Raw genomic sequence first — 14604 nt, forward strand, 5'->3', positions numbered from 1 at the left:
TAACAAACTGTCATCATAGGGTCACAGGCATATACAATCTGAGTTCTGAAAAATCAATTCTACTGAGTGTGCATGTGCTTTTAGCCTCATTTACTACGATAGAATTGAACTTTTTAGAATGTTATTAATCCCCTGGCAGGAAAATTTTCTTGATTCCATAGCTCTGCTAATACATAAATCAAAGTTATTAACATGGGATGTGTCCAAATTCGAGGGCTGTGTTCTTCCTGGGCTGCATTTGTAGGGTGCTTGAGTCACAGCGCAGCGACAATTGCTGTCCAAATTCAACGACTCCTTCAAATGCGGCCAACGAATACAGCCTTCTTTTTCCCAATTTCAAGGATTGGTCTGGTGTAGCTTTCTATGCTCTCCAAATCCCAAGATGCATTGCGGTCCAACCCAGAGATTTTCTGACAACAATAACGGACTGTGAAGTGGGACCCGGATTTGAAGATAATTACACCTTTTATTTACTTTTTATTATTACACCCCCAAGATTTAAAGTTGGATCAAATAAGCCAGGAATATTTTAAACTCCATGCCAGGTTCACTTCACGTCTCTTTTCGGGACTCATGGTTGCTAGGAGACAGGAAATACGCAAATGTTACGGCTGGAATTATCTAAAGACTGTCCTCGTCCAAATTCACAGCAGTTAACATTTGGCCTACCCGCTCGACAAAGAACCCGGCCGCGCCCATTGAAGGATGCAACCCTAGAATTCGGACACACCCAACGATGTCCTGTCGCATTTTTTTGTTGTCTGGCAACAACAGCTGATCGTATAAACAATGCACCGGATCTGTAAGTGGTGGGGAGAAAGAGCAGCAGATATCCCTCGTTCATCATAAAAAATATGATAGTAAGAGAATGATCAAACAAAGTAACAAAAAACCCCAAGCAGGCAGCAGAGGGATCCCCTCTTAACCTGCGGTGGGATCCCTGTTATGCTGGCCAGTTTATTCCCGGTACAGGTGGGCGCGCTCACTCATTCGCTCCAGCCCCTGGACATGTCCAGATGTACCCTGCCGTAGCCCAATAGTAGCCAGGACAGGCTCCAGCAGCACTCTGACACCTGAAAGGGATTTAGAGGGTTAAAAAAAACGGAAAAGAAAAAAAACAAAAAAACAGAAAGCTAACCCGGAGCTAAAGTAGGTTAACTGGCAGCAGACCATAGCGATGGTTAAAAAGAAAGAAAAAGCAGAAAAAGAAAGTTGGGTATTCTGATCCCCCCTTTTTTTATTTATTTTTTTACTGCCGCAACAATCAGCTGCCAGTTAGCCTACTTTAGCTCCGACTTAGCTTAGCTGTTTTTGTTTTGTTAGCCTCTTATCAGCCAATTTGACAGGCTCCTTGTTTATTTTATGAGTAATTGATAATGGGAAAACATGTTATCTGATATAGTGTGGGGAGGGGCATTGTAACTTTATTATAAGGAGTTATCACATAGAAAATCAGTGTTTTAACCCAAACAATGACATAATTCTCCTGCACAGCACTATTTTAGGCTCCTTTAACCCGTGGAAGCACGGTGGAAGAATCCAAATCTTTTCACCAAATTTAAAGGTTATTTCTGGCCATTTAAAGATGAGCTCACTGTCCATTTCAGTTGATTTTTTTAAAAGTGGGGGTTTAAATTAAATACCACTTGTGGTTTTACTTATGTTTTACCACCAAGTCACTTAGGTATTCTTTTTCCATTAATTGACATTAATTTATTCGTTGTCGTTTGTGCGTATAATAGCAGAATTTGTGAGATAAGCAATATGGATAAGATAGTGGTAGTAGTCTTACAAGAGGCGATATCAGATGTTTTTCGTGTTTAGAGAGAATTTGTGTGAAACGGGCATTGCTAAGCAGACCTTTTAGTAGAAATAGTGTGTCAGCTTTGCGGTGTGGACAAGAGAGGTGTTCCTCAGAGCAGAAGGGCTGGACACATTCCTGTGCCCATTGTGACAGATGCTGACAAGAACTCCAACAAAGTCAGACTGAAATCAGGAAGTACACAAAACAGCTGGAAGTGTCACGCCTGTAATTTGGCCGCAGCAGGACAAAAATTGCTTTTTGGAATGGCACAAATCATTTGTGTGGAATCCCATTGTGAATATAAATGGTAGTTTTTAAAAATGGCTGAAACAGTGCTTCTATTTAATGTAAAAAGTGGTGTTTAGCTATGTTGTTGGCCAATATTTGAATATTCTTGTGATGTCGACATGTGTGTTCAACTGAAACTGAACCGTCTGCTGATTTGCTGATTTGAATATAAAAGGTTGCATTTACATTATTGGAATACTTTCTAAATTTTTTTTTTTTTTTTTTTGAACTCACACATTTGGATCTTAAGTTATTAAAAGGTTTTTTAAACATGATAAAAAATGCCAAATAAAATGTAACATTACAAAGATAAGGTTGTGCTGAAAGAATTGATACATAGTAAGGTAAAAATAAATAGACATGCTCAAAAGTAAATAGACGGCCAAGGCTAGTCTGGGCTCCTAAAAAGGAATTTCAAAGTTTCATTTCGTGTAACTTGCAGCCTCCGCATGCTTGACTAGCCAGTTCACAAATAAACCCTAAAAAGGAATGCAAAAGTTTAATGAATAAAGATTTTCAAGTAGCTTTGTGGCTAAAAAAATTTTTCCTGTGAAATTCCTTTCAAAGCCTAGATTCAAAGATAACATGAAGGAATCTAAATGAACCACACCAATGGATTACAAAATCTCAAAGCATTTTTTATACCTGTTAATAGCATTTTTTCTGGTTTGTATAATACAATTAATAGATTTTCTATCGCAGCAGGTATGTTACATGGACAGTTTTCCAATTTTTTATTTGAAGTACCATTACTGTTTCCAGAGAGGCTGGTTGTCACCTACAAATCATAAACCTGTTATAAAGGTACTAAAGTTACGAGTAAGGGTGTAACAATCGGTTTAAAAACTCAGTTCATATCAGAATTTGTGGTTTGTTTATACCATTCATGATTGATTTTTGTTCATTTTGAACGAGCTGATTCTCTGACCTAAAATCCATCCTGGAAATCTTTAGCCAAAACTTCAACCAGTGTGACTGAGAAATAAATACCAGGTTGCAGGCGACGTTTTCCAGTTTCCTTGTATTTCTCAATGATCGAGTGTAAATTAAATATGTGTACAAACAAACAAGTAAGCAAGAATTAATGGCAAATCCATTCACATTTTAGTTTGATAAAGTCCAGCCCACTGTTGTTTTTCCAAATCAAAATAAAGCAAATGGAAGTTTATTAGAACATTCTGCCACACTGTATGGTCACGTCTTTGCAAAATCCAAAGTGTTTCCACATATTGGATTGTAATAATGGTTTGATCATCTTTGCTGCCATCACGTGTTGTCTGCTGTGATGCACTTGCTCGTTTTTAAATTATACTAAAATAAACCTACCTTGTCTCAATTGAAATGGTATTTTGATCAATTATTGAATCATTTAATTTTGAAACAGCTTCGTTAATGGTATAGTTTGATTAGAATGAGGGTCTAAGGGCAGAGATGCTCAGTTGAGTTTAGTCAGTTTAGTTTAGATTAGTTTAGCAATCAGCTATTTAATTCTATGACTTTATGTTCATTATGACTCAAGTTTATGACACAATTACCGGTATGAAGCCCATTGAGATGACTATTGTTGTAAATATTGGGCTATATAAATAAAATTGAACTGAATTGAATTAGATTAACAATTTTCCTCAGACAGATTGATCTAGTTGGATGATTTTTTTGGATTGATCTAGATGGGAATACAAAATCGACTCACTGATTATTGTTACTGTTAGGAGTGTATCTAGGCAGGTCATAGTTTTGATGTCCTGCAGATGTGTGATCTATGCAATATAGCTTTTGCAGACGTCCTCTACAAGGATTTAGCTGCTTCTAGATTAAGCTGTTGGTGTTGGGATCTGAGGAACTCAGTCAATTGAGGCATAAATAAATAATTTGCCAACTGAAAACTTTCGAGATCCATCTTTCTATGTCAACACAGGATTGTGTTCTTCAGGGCAACTCTACATTAACAGGTTTACCTAGAAGAGTAGCTTCTTCTGTTCTTGGCTGAGCTGTAAAACCTCTTTTAGATCCATTTTCCAGTTGCCTTGAAGAGCAGAATTCCATTTTGTGACCTGGATAACTGGAAATCCTCAGCCGTACTGTCCATGTGAAAGTATACAATTTAAACTTGATTGCAACAAACTGAAATAAATGTAAATTCTAAAGACATGCAGCTAGAATGATCCTATCTCACAAATGTCACTGATAGATTACAGGTTAGGTGGTTAAGTGGAAGGTAAAGGTTGACCATGTAGACCTGCATTCTTCTCCTGAAGATCTAGCCTTTTTATTATTGTCATTTACTTTCACTAAAACACAGTTCCATTCTACATCAGCTTCACTGACAAGTCTGGCAAGGTAGTAGCTTTGTAATCTACATTCCTGGTTTTTCGGGAACACCAAGATGTGCTGGAAGGACACTTTAACATTTGCTACAAGTGTCCTCAGAAACTATTTAACAAAGTTTACTAAGTGGCTACACACATTGCAAGTACAGACATGGACCTGGTGTCACCATTCTGAATATATTTAGGAAAAAACTTCATGACATTCTGTCAATCACATTTTTTCAGAGTAGTGATTGTATTCATTAGGAAGAAATGTAAAAAATCTATTTGATAGCTGTGCTGCTGCAACTCTGACTGCTTAGACGGTTTCAGTTTGCTGCTTCAACAGTGGAAGTTGTTTTACCAGTGGTTAGCGGAGTGTGACTTACCCAATCTGTTTCTTCTTGCACTACAGCTTCTAAGGGATCCCAACAAAAAAGCAATGTATCCTTGCAAAACGCTTGGGTGTTGTTGTTTAATATTTTTTGTACATGGACTGCAATGGCTCCTTGCTCTAGTCTTTTGGTCATTTAAGCCCATGTATGGAGCAAGTTTATTGCAGAAACCGATAATTTACCTCCCAGTAGTTCAAACCAAAGTAGATTTGATTATTAGTGTCTGCCATCTTTCTCTTGGAATCTGCAAAAATAATTAATGACACTTGTACTTTAACAGGCTTGAGTTTGGTTTTAGTTCCAAGGCATTGACTTTTCCTACAAACTAAGCTAATTTGCAGATACTCTTTTGGGCAGTTGAAAAAAAAGAGCCAAAATAACAGCATTCACTGGATCTTTGTGTCCCAAACAAGCAACTAAGGAAATTCAGAACAATTTGACTTTTGGTATAGATCTTTTCCAATATAAGAATTGTTGCTGGTACAATAAATCTTGTTCAAAAATTATCAATTAGGTTTGGACATGTTGTTCTTTTGCGCACTTCCATGATAAACCTCTATTTCTGTAATACTGTCAAAACTGAGGCAAGAAAATGTTTGACGGTTCCATTTTGAATAGGCCTGCAGAATAAACCGCAAATGTATCGTTATCGCGACATCAAGATGTGCAATATGCATACCGCAAAAGACAGAGAAAATCGCAATAAATGGTTACCTTAAATGTGCTAAAGCAAACTCATGGCAGCTTGAAATATTGTACAAATGAAATAAATCCCTTTATACATTAAACCAATCGGAAAAACCCGTTTACGTTGTTGATCAATCAGATGAGCCCTTTTATGTTTGATGTTTGCCTCCTACGTCGACAAGGGTCATTTGGAGTATAATTTTTTAAACTGTTGCAGCGAAATTGTAACGATGTTTTTGGTTGTTTTGCTATTTGTTTATATACCGCAAATTATATCGTTATCACAATATTAATCACCAATATCGCATATTGCAAGTTTTCCTCATATCGTGCAGCCCTAATTTTGAACAAGTAAACACTGATCAAAAGAGTTGTTCTGTTGCTGTCTGAACCTTATTGTTCTGTATAGCTGTGTAGGAAGACGTTGACAAGAGTTTTTAACACCTGTGTCCAAGAAAGTAATCCGCATTAGTGTTTTCAGACTGTTTTAGCCCCTGATCTCTCGTCTATGTTCACCTACAATTATCATGTCCATTTATTCCTTTTTTAAATTCGTGTCAGAATATTTTCCTCATCCAGACAGAGGTCTAGCTCAGCCTTCAAGCTGAAGGTTGTCTATTTTACTCATCTTTGTGCTGTACATTTTATTTCTATACCTTTTACTTTGTTTACTTTGGTAGAGAGTTGCATCGAATTCATACTTTTGTCTGTGAACAACAGATTCAATGACTCAAAACCCAATGTCATTTTGAAAAGTGCCCTGTGGTAGAGCCCTGCGCGGGACTATTTTCTTTATCCCTCTCCCGCCCGCGCCCGCTGAATTTTTGACCAATCCCGCCCGCTCCCGCAACGTATGCGTTACACTCCCGCCCGCTCCCGCAATATGTATGTCCACTCCCGCCCGCACCCGCAAAACTCATAGAATTTAGTCCCGCACAGTAATAGAGATGCATTGATTTTGTATCGTCTCCCGTCCCGCAGGAAAAAAACACGTATTTGTATTGATATTATTACTAAAGAGATTCATGTCCCTCCTCCAGCCTCATCTTTTGATGCATTCCTCTTTTGTGTAATGTGCAACTTAATTATTAAATATATTTTCACAAATCCTGTTCGGTTAAAAGTGTGCGTGTGTGCGCGCGCAGACAGACGGCCTGAAGCGCGCTCTTAGTAAGAGGCGGGGCGGGGCGCACCCCCAACAACAGGTTAGATGACAGAGGCCATTGGGCGTCTCTACCTGATGCCTTCACGGAGCTTCAGTACCTAAGAATCCAACAGCCGCTCAGCCTAACGTAGTCCGCTAATATATATTCATGAGATATTCATGGCAGCACTGATCCCGCGGGGTTTATTTTTTGCCGCCCGCTCCCGCCCGCAGCACAATTCAAACCGCCCAATCCCGCGAGATTTGGGTTGGGTCCCGCGGGACCCGGCGGGACCCAATCCCAATGCAGCCCTCTACCCTGTGGCTTTAGGTATGTTTATTTAGTTTGAATGTGTTAAATGTGAAAAAGTGGAATATTTTCTGATTGACTATATCTTGTCCACTGTAGGCTTACCTGCAATCTGTCAAATGCTCAATGGCGACCGACATGCCCATGGATATGATGTCGCCCCCTGACCCTCTCCCAGCCCAACCCCCTCCTCCTGCATTTGGTGCAGTTTTAGCTCAAGACCATGTTCCTGTTCAGCAACCAGCAGGTGCTCAAACCCCCGATACCACAAAGACCTCAAAGGACAACGTACAGCCTCCCCTGGCTCAGTCTGCAGACCCAGCGATACCTCCAGAACCGGTTTCTATGTCTGAGACCCCCACACCCCCTTTGTTGGCACCTACACAGCAGCCCCAGCCAGCCTTCACTGCCAAGAACCCCAGCTGTAAAATCATGACTTTCCGGCCCACAATGGAAGAGTTTAAAGACTTTGCCAAATATATTGTCTACATGGAGAGTCAAGGAGCTCATCGTGCTGGCCTGGCAAAAGTAAGGAGAAAACCACAACATATAATGATGTACCTGTAATGTAAAACTCCATTGATCAATAATCCCAATCACATGCACTCAAAAAAGATTCTGATATTTTTATTTTACGTCTCCTTTGGTTGACTCCAGGTGATTCCTCCAGAAGGCTGGAAGCCAAGAAAGTCTTATGACACCATTGAAGACATGGTGATACCAGCCCCCATCATGCAGGTTGTGACTGGTCAATCAGGCCTGTTCACTCAGTACAACATTCAGAAGAAATCCATGTCTGTTGGAGAATTCCGCAAGCTGGCCAACAGCAAGAAGTAAGATACTCCTAACTCTGTTGCTCCATTGATCAACGATTGCTTTCGTTTATTGTCTATGTATTCATTATTCATTCAAAGGTAACAGAGACCACTAAAGCCCTCAAAAGATATCTGATCAATTTAATCTCTACCTTCATGTTAAAGACTTGCTGGTCTAAAGCAAAAATCTTTTGCCTTTAATGATTTTATTAGAAATCTGTCAACCTTTAATTTTGTTACACTTTGCATATTCCACACAATGAACTTCATAAACTCTTCAAAACGGGAACAAAAAATTAAAGGGAAGCGAGAACAATGGAAGCTTTATTACATTATGAGAGAACACAACATCACATTTTATAAAATGAATTTGTGGATTAAGGAAGATTGATCCTAATTTGCTTTTCAGTTTAATTTCAAAGCAATAATGCAATCTCAGATTTAGTTTAACTTGTAGATCTTTATTGAAAACGTATTTCTGCCATCTAGTGGCTACACGTATTTTCAATAATATTGAACAAAAAATGGGAGTAACTTAACCTTTATTTTACATTTTTTGATGGACATTTGATAGTAATTTACAATCAGAATTCATTTAATGAAGAATTACCTAAATAACCATTGTGAAGTTTCCTTGAGTAAATGAGACATTTGTTGTGAAAATACCTTTATACATTTTCAAAAGAGACTATTATATTTCTGGTTAAAGTGCTGGTTTCTGAGTAGCTGTCTCAATAATTGGCCTTGTTTGTTTAGGTATTGCACGCCACGTCACAAAGACTTCGATGACCTGGAGAGGAAGTACTGGAAGAACCTGACATTCGTGTCGCCCATATATGGCGCGGATGTTGGTGGATCCATATATGATGAGGTGAGAATTGCAGGAGTAAACATGAATCATTTTAATTTTTCCATGCTAACTTAAAGATTATCTGATTTTTTAATTTTTCAATGATGGGATTTTATGGTGCTGCAAACTGTTTAAACTAAGTTAAAGGTAGAATGAGGTCATTTTACTCTTTGAATTACCATTGTAACTTCAGCTTGTATTTTTTCCAACATACTTCTGTTATATTTGTTTTATTGGAGTATGATTCGATCGTAAATATACTATACAGCATATTAAAACCTTAGACCCTCATTTTATAATTAGACTTTCAAGCTTTCATCAAAAATATTTCATCTGTACTTGGTAACATTTTCACTAATCTGATGCAAAAAAAAAAAAAGGAGTAATGTAATAATACAAGTACGTTGAGTGGATTTTTATTCATGTCAATAACATATTTCAGGACATCCAAGAGTGGAATATTGGCCACCTCAACACTCTGCTGGATATGGTGGAGCAGGAGTGTGGCATCGTCATCGAGGGGGTCAATACCCCATATTTGTATTTTGGCATGTGGAAAACCACCTTTGCATGGCACACTGAGGACATGGACCTCTACAGTATCAACTATCTGCACTTTGGACAACCAAAGTCCTGGTGAGTCACTTATTTTGTGTTTTGTTTACTTATTACAATATGCGGTCCCTTTTTATATAATTGCACTGAGATGGAACACAAAAGGTATATTTCTTACATCAGTCAAGGGCGATTAAGATTATTGCAATCATTGCAATGATGAGGCAGCACGTGTTCATCTGAGCTGCTCATGGAAGAGCATTTTTGGAGCCATACTACAAAATAAGAGCAGGTTTTTTGAACATTTGTATGTTGATGGCAGTTTGAGGTTTGAGCCACATCAGGACGTTAACAGGACAGACTAGTGATACTGTGAAAATAAAAGAAACACGGAAGAGAACCTCCAAAACAACCAAACACGCACATCTGGACTTAAAGGTGGAAATCGCGGAACTGGATCAGCTCTACTGGCCACCTGCAGTGCAAAGGATTGAAAACAGCATGGAGAAGGAGAGGGCGAGGGAAGATTGTAGGGAGCACACATAAATACAAAATGAAAATGCGGACAGTTGCATTTCAAATTTCCCTATCATTTTTCTCCAGAAATGGAGAATTGTAGTAACGTGAGATGGAGAAACCGATGCTCTTACAGAGTAAAGAAAAACATTTTTACTACGCAAGCCTGCTTTTTAAAATGCATGTAAACGTGTCACTGCAAATATTGTTGTGTTATATACTCTCCCCCTTTGGGAGCCCCCCCCCGTCCTTTTTGTCTATTTTACTTGTTTTTTATTATTATTCTTAAACTTTTGTGGGATGAGATAATTACAGGCTCTTAAACGGGCCATACTCCTTTAAAACACACACTCTCTTGTTTCACTCGTAGTGCAACGGTTTGTGAAATTAGGTCTATTCCCAAAGCAACTCTGCCTCCATCAAAGTCAGTTCCCATCATAGCCAGACATTTCCCCCCACACACTCACTTTGGTGGATGTGCAGAGAATAGCAGCTTTGGTTTGCTGTATTTCCCCTTCTTTACCCCTCTGTCAGTCTTTCACATTCCCAATCACGCTTACCCCCAACACAACATTAGATCTGCTGTCACATGAAGGATGAACTCTGAGCATGCGAGTGCAAGGTAGGGATAAGGGGAGTGTAAGAGAATTGAAAAGGATGTTTTGAACAGTCGCCCAGCTGTGCTTTCATGGCAGAGGAGGGTATTATAGATCCATCAGTTCACAACAACCTTTGTAGTCCAGCGGTTTTGAACCGTTCTCCTTTGACAGTTCCCAGAGGGTGGGAAGGACAGCAGGAGCATCTGCATATTAATTGTATTTTTGTACTACAGATTGGTTTCTGGGTGAGGTGTTGTGGGCTTTGACAAAATATTGATAATGAGTGAAAGTGCCTTCAGAGCTCCCGTAGATTTTTTTCTTGTTTTAAACCAAATTCTAGCCTCAAATGTGTAGTTTCTGCTGTTTGATAGAAATGGAAAATACAATCTTTATTTCCTCTGCAGATTTGATCTTAGAATATGTTTTTAATGTTTTATCTCTTTTTTTAGCTGATGTTACAGCTTTGTTGGGGTTGAATCTAAATAGGAGCTTTTTGGAATCTTGTCCCATCCCAACTAAATCCCGCACCTCTCCAGAGATGAGTAAAAGCTGAAGTCGTCGGTGTGTTGTGTTTGTGAGGCGCTCAGTATGCTGCCAGATTGACTTGCGTGTGGCTGCCATGGTAACAGTTGTTTTAGGAAGAGAAAAACAGGAGTGCTCATGGTGAATGGCAGATAATGTTTAGTTTGTTTAGTTTCGATGGAACAGAGCACCAAATGGATGCTCCCTGAAGTGCGGTTCTCTGAAATTTGTGCACCTTCAGTGGTTACACAATGGTTAGGAGTCTCGTTATTCATTTGGAGAACTTTATTTTCTACTTAATTAATCAAGGCTGATTCAGAAAGTTCAAGGTTGCTGTTTTGATTGAACAAGGAGACTTTACCTAAACTCTGGTTTATCTGATGTGGCTGCTGCAGATATGAGCTTTATGTAACATATGTGCGTTGTGTCGCATTGATATTAAACTAAAACAAGCTTCTCGTTATAATGGTAGGCTGTTAAGTGTCCACAACATATAATCTATTACAGAAGAGAGTTACTCCATCATCGATAACAGCCCAGCGCTAAATCTTAGCTTGCAGGAGAAACGGGTCCCTTTGTATGCTTTGATGGATAAAAAAAGGAAATTAGGCAGGGCTTAGGTCTAAGTGTTTTATGTGGGCACATTGGCACTACTTGATTATGCCTGTTGGGTAAATGCAACGAGTGGCTGATAATGAAAAAGCATCGCCCAAGGCCGAGTTATATTTGAAATAAATGCAAAGTTTCCAGTTAAGTCTGACGGATAATGGGATCTCCCGGCAGTCGTAGGTTATTACTTTTCATAGCCTTTTGTCCTGCAGCCACAGAGCAAGTGATGATTCTGATCCTATCGTTTTGTCTGATTTTTGTCTTACTCATTACCTGGTGTGCACAGGTAGGCAGAAATCAAATGTTTTCACACAAAGAAGGCAAAATGCAACTGCTTTCTTCAGGCTGGTTGCAACACTTGATAGGTTCATCTCAAAGGATTCTGTCAAATCCAGTTTTCGCACCGAAGATGCAGAGACATTAAGCTGATGGCTGGAAAGTCTGGAAATGTAATTAAACCTGTGAGCAGAGTGGCACTCTGAAGGTCTAAGCTTTAGCCTACAGGAGGCAGTGTGGCTCCATGGATTCTTTTCCCAAGTTTGATCAAAAACGGACTTCTACTTTAATTCTTTTCCCCCTCGGTCCCTGTCATATCTCATTCCCTCATTTTCTCCTCAGTTTGTTTCACAAGCTCGTGTGGATCAGCAGGAAGTGAGAGATGCGGGGTTTGTTCTGACCATAGATCATTGCCTAAAGTCTCTGTTGGGCTACACAACCCAGACGAAATCATTTCAGTAATAAGAAATATGTTAATATCTTCACATTTGAAACAGTTTGAGTGCAGCTTACTGACAGTCTGCTACTTAGTTTTCTAAATTAAATGCCCTGTAAGCGTACCATCTTACATTTTGGAAAATGCTTTTTGCTTTACTCCATCTACCTTGTTTAAAACTAGTGGAACAAGATTGTCAGAGAGGACAGGGAGCAAGAAGAAGAATAGATAAATTCATCTTAATATATATTTTTTCTATTGACCTTTTACAGAAAAATAAAATGTTATGAGAATTTAGTATATCATGTTAAGATTAGCAAGCCTTGTGTTACCATTCTTCACATATTGACAGGAATATCATCTTTCAGACAGCAAACATGAGTACAAGCATTTTTTTTTATAGTGGGGGAGTTTGATGGCTACATCACAGATAATTTCCTTTTCTAAACCAGTAAGTGCTGAGGACTGAGAAACAGCCCAGCACTCCCAGAAGAGTCATTTCTCCTGCTGCTGCCCTTCAGTCTTCTTGTCTGCTACATCGCTCTCTCCTCTCCTTTCCCTTCTCCTTAAAAACAAACCGTTACTTGTTTGAAGTATTTCACTAATAGACTCATTAAGCACACCAAGAGATGGATGAAGTCAGGTCCTCATGAAATGATTGTCCTCTTGTTTTCCTTTTTTTTTTGTGTGTGCAAACAAGAAACAGCACTGTTAGTGTTAAAGTCTCCCTCCGAAAATCTGTTGAGCTATTTTAAAAACATTCCCAGTGCTCTTTTAAGTATGATTTTAGCTCAAATTAAAAAATAACTGTCATTTTCTAGGGCACCATTTTTACAGAGCAGCAGTAGTTCATTAGAAATTCACCTCTGAATTGTGGGTACAACTGTGGGTGCGTAGTAAGCCCGCCTCCTCTTCGTCTCACCCATAACTTGGCAATCTGTTCACACGCTAGCCCGCTAGCTTATAGCCCTTCACACCACCAACCTAACAAAAATGATGGGCAATACTGGATCTATCCAGCGGTACAGTTTGGAGCCGGATGCCAGCTTAGACAAGGAAAAAGGAAGGCGTACATGGATCTATTTGTCTGCAAGTGGACGCATCAGAATGGAGCAGAGCAGGGAGCTTGTGGTCCGCTCTTGGATTTTCTACATCACCGATAATCACCGTTACCATCTGCTCCTGATTCACAATAAAAAAATACTCAGGAATTCAAGCTTACTATCATTTATATATATTTTCTCAATCTAGAGAAAATTGCCAAATTTGAGATAGAAACACTGACGAAAATGGAACGGATGCCTTAAAATCCCCAGTTTTTTTTTCAAAGCAGTGGATGATCTTTTCATCTTGTTTCTACAGGTACACCGTCCCTCCAGAGCACGGCAAAAGGTTGGAGAGATTGGCACAAGGTGAGTTTTTGCTTTGTTTTTGCTCTTGCAACAATTAGTGTTCAGTGAAAAGGTTAACTATTTCATTAGGCACACACTTTTTGTCATTTCGTAGTAGATTAGTCAAACAGAATAACTTGCCTCACCATTGTGAATAAATGAAGCAGCCGAGCATAAAGTGTTGTGGTGTCCTACATTCTTCAAACGTTTTCCAACTGCAGACACGCATGCGACAAGTTTGTGTAGGGGGGGATACCTTAAAGAAGTCCATGTGTGCTGTCATGTGTGCTGAGCAGATCAGGAAGGTTGAGGATGATGAATTTGAAGGACAGGCAGATTGAAGTGGGGCCAGCAGCATCAACAGTCTGTTCTGCAGAAGGCGAGGGGGGGGGGGGGGGGGGGGGAGCCGTCATGGTGAAGCTCAATGCAGCTAGACTCTGCAATGATGAATGCCTGTGCTGAATGCTCTGCTCTGCCTATAGGTGCTGAATTAATGCATGCTAGCTTGAATATTTCAGGATAGATGGATGACAAAGCTCGATGCATATGAGCTAGCGCCTTCTTGCATTTGTTCATGTGGTTCCATGAGGGGTGTTTTCATTGTCTGAGGAATAAAAATAAGATGTAAAGAAGTGATGCCTATCCATCATGCGTCTCCTTGTTCATTGGTGAACTCTTGCTTTCCTGCCCTTCGCTCTGTTGATCGATGGGGAATTAACTTCAGTGATATGTTGCTCAGACTGTGGTAGAGGATCAGAGCAAAGATGGAGAGCTGTCTAATTCAAAGAACAATTTCGATATAACCATATAGGAACCAACTAGCCGTTCCTCTGTGAGGTTCCACCTTTTAAAGGGCTGGCAGATCCATCCAGGTATGCAGATATTTCAATACACGATTGAAATGTGTTGCTGTGGTCTGCTCTTTTAGAATTTTAGCACAGTGAATCTCTATTAATATCAAATTAAATCCAGGTTTGGTCATCAAACAAAAGAAGCATCTGCTGATAAAAAACACTGTTTTTCATTTCGATAGCTTGCTAAAATAATTCTTCAACCTTTTTGAATCTTTTGACAGCACATAATAGTATTGCCCCCACC

The 14604-nt window shown here is 39.4% G+C and overlaps 1 protein-coding gene across 1 annotated transcript in view; it reads left to right on the forward strand.

The window, feature by feature from the left end:
- kdm4b (lysine (K)-specific demethylase 4B) overlaps positions 1-14604 on the forward strand; it is a 38865-nt gene that overhangs the window by 1298 nt on the left and 22963 nt on the right. Inside the window, exons 2-6 of the mRNA XM_011473954.4 lie at positions 7037-7465; positions 7595-7770; positions 8509-8623; positions 9045-9238; positions 13478-13527. Of these exons, the coding sequence (XP_011472256.1) occupies positions 7064-7465; positions 7595-7770; positions 8509-8623; positions 9045-9238; positions 13478-13527 (937 nt within the window). The 5' untranslated portion in view covers positions 7037-7063. The remainder of the gene's footprint in view (positions 1-7036; positions 7466-7594; positions 7771-8508; positions 8624-9044; positions 9239-13477; positions 13528-14604) is intronic.

The sequence above is a fragment of the Oryzias latipes genome, chromosome 4 (assembly GCF_053564925.1).
Source record: "Oryzias latipes strain Hd-rR chromosome 4, Olatipes_Hd-rR_3.1".
Lineage (NCBI taxonomy): Eukaryota > Metazoa > Chordata > Actinopteri > Beloniformes > Adrianichthyidae > Oryzias > Oryzias latipes.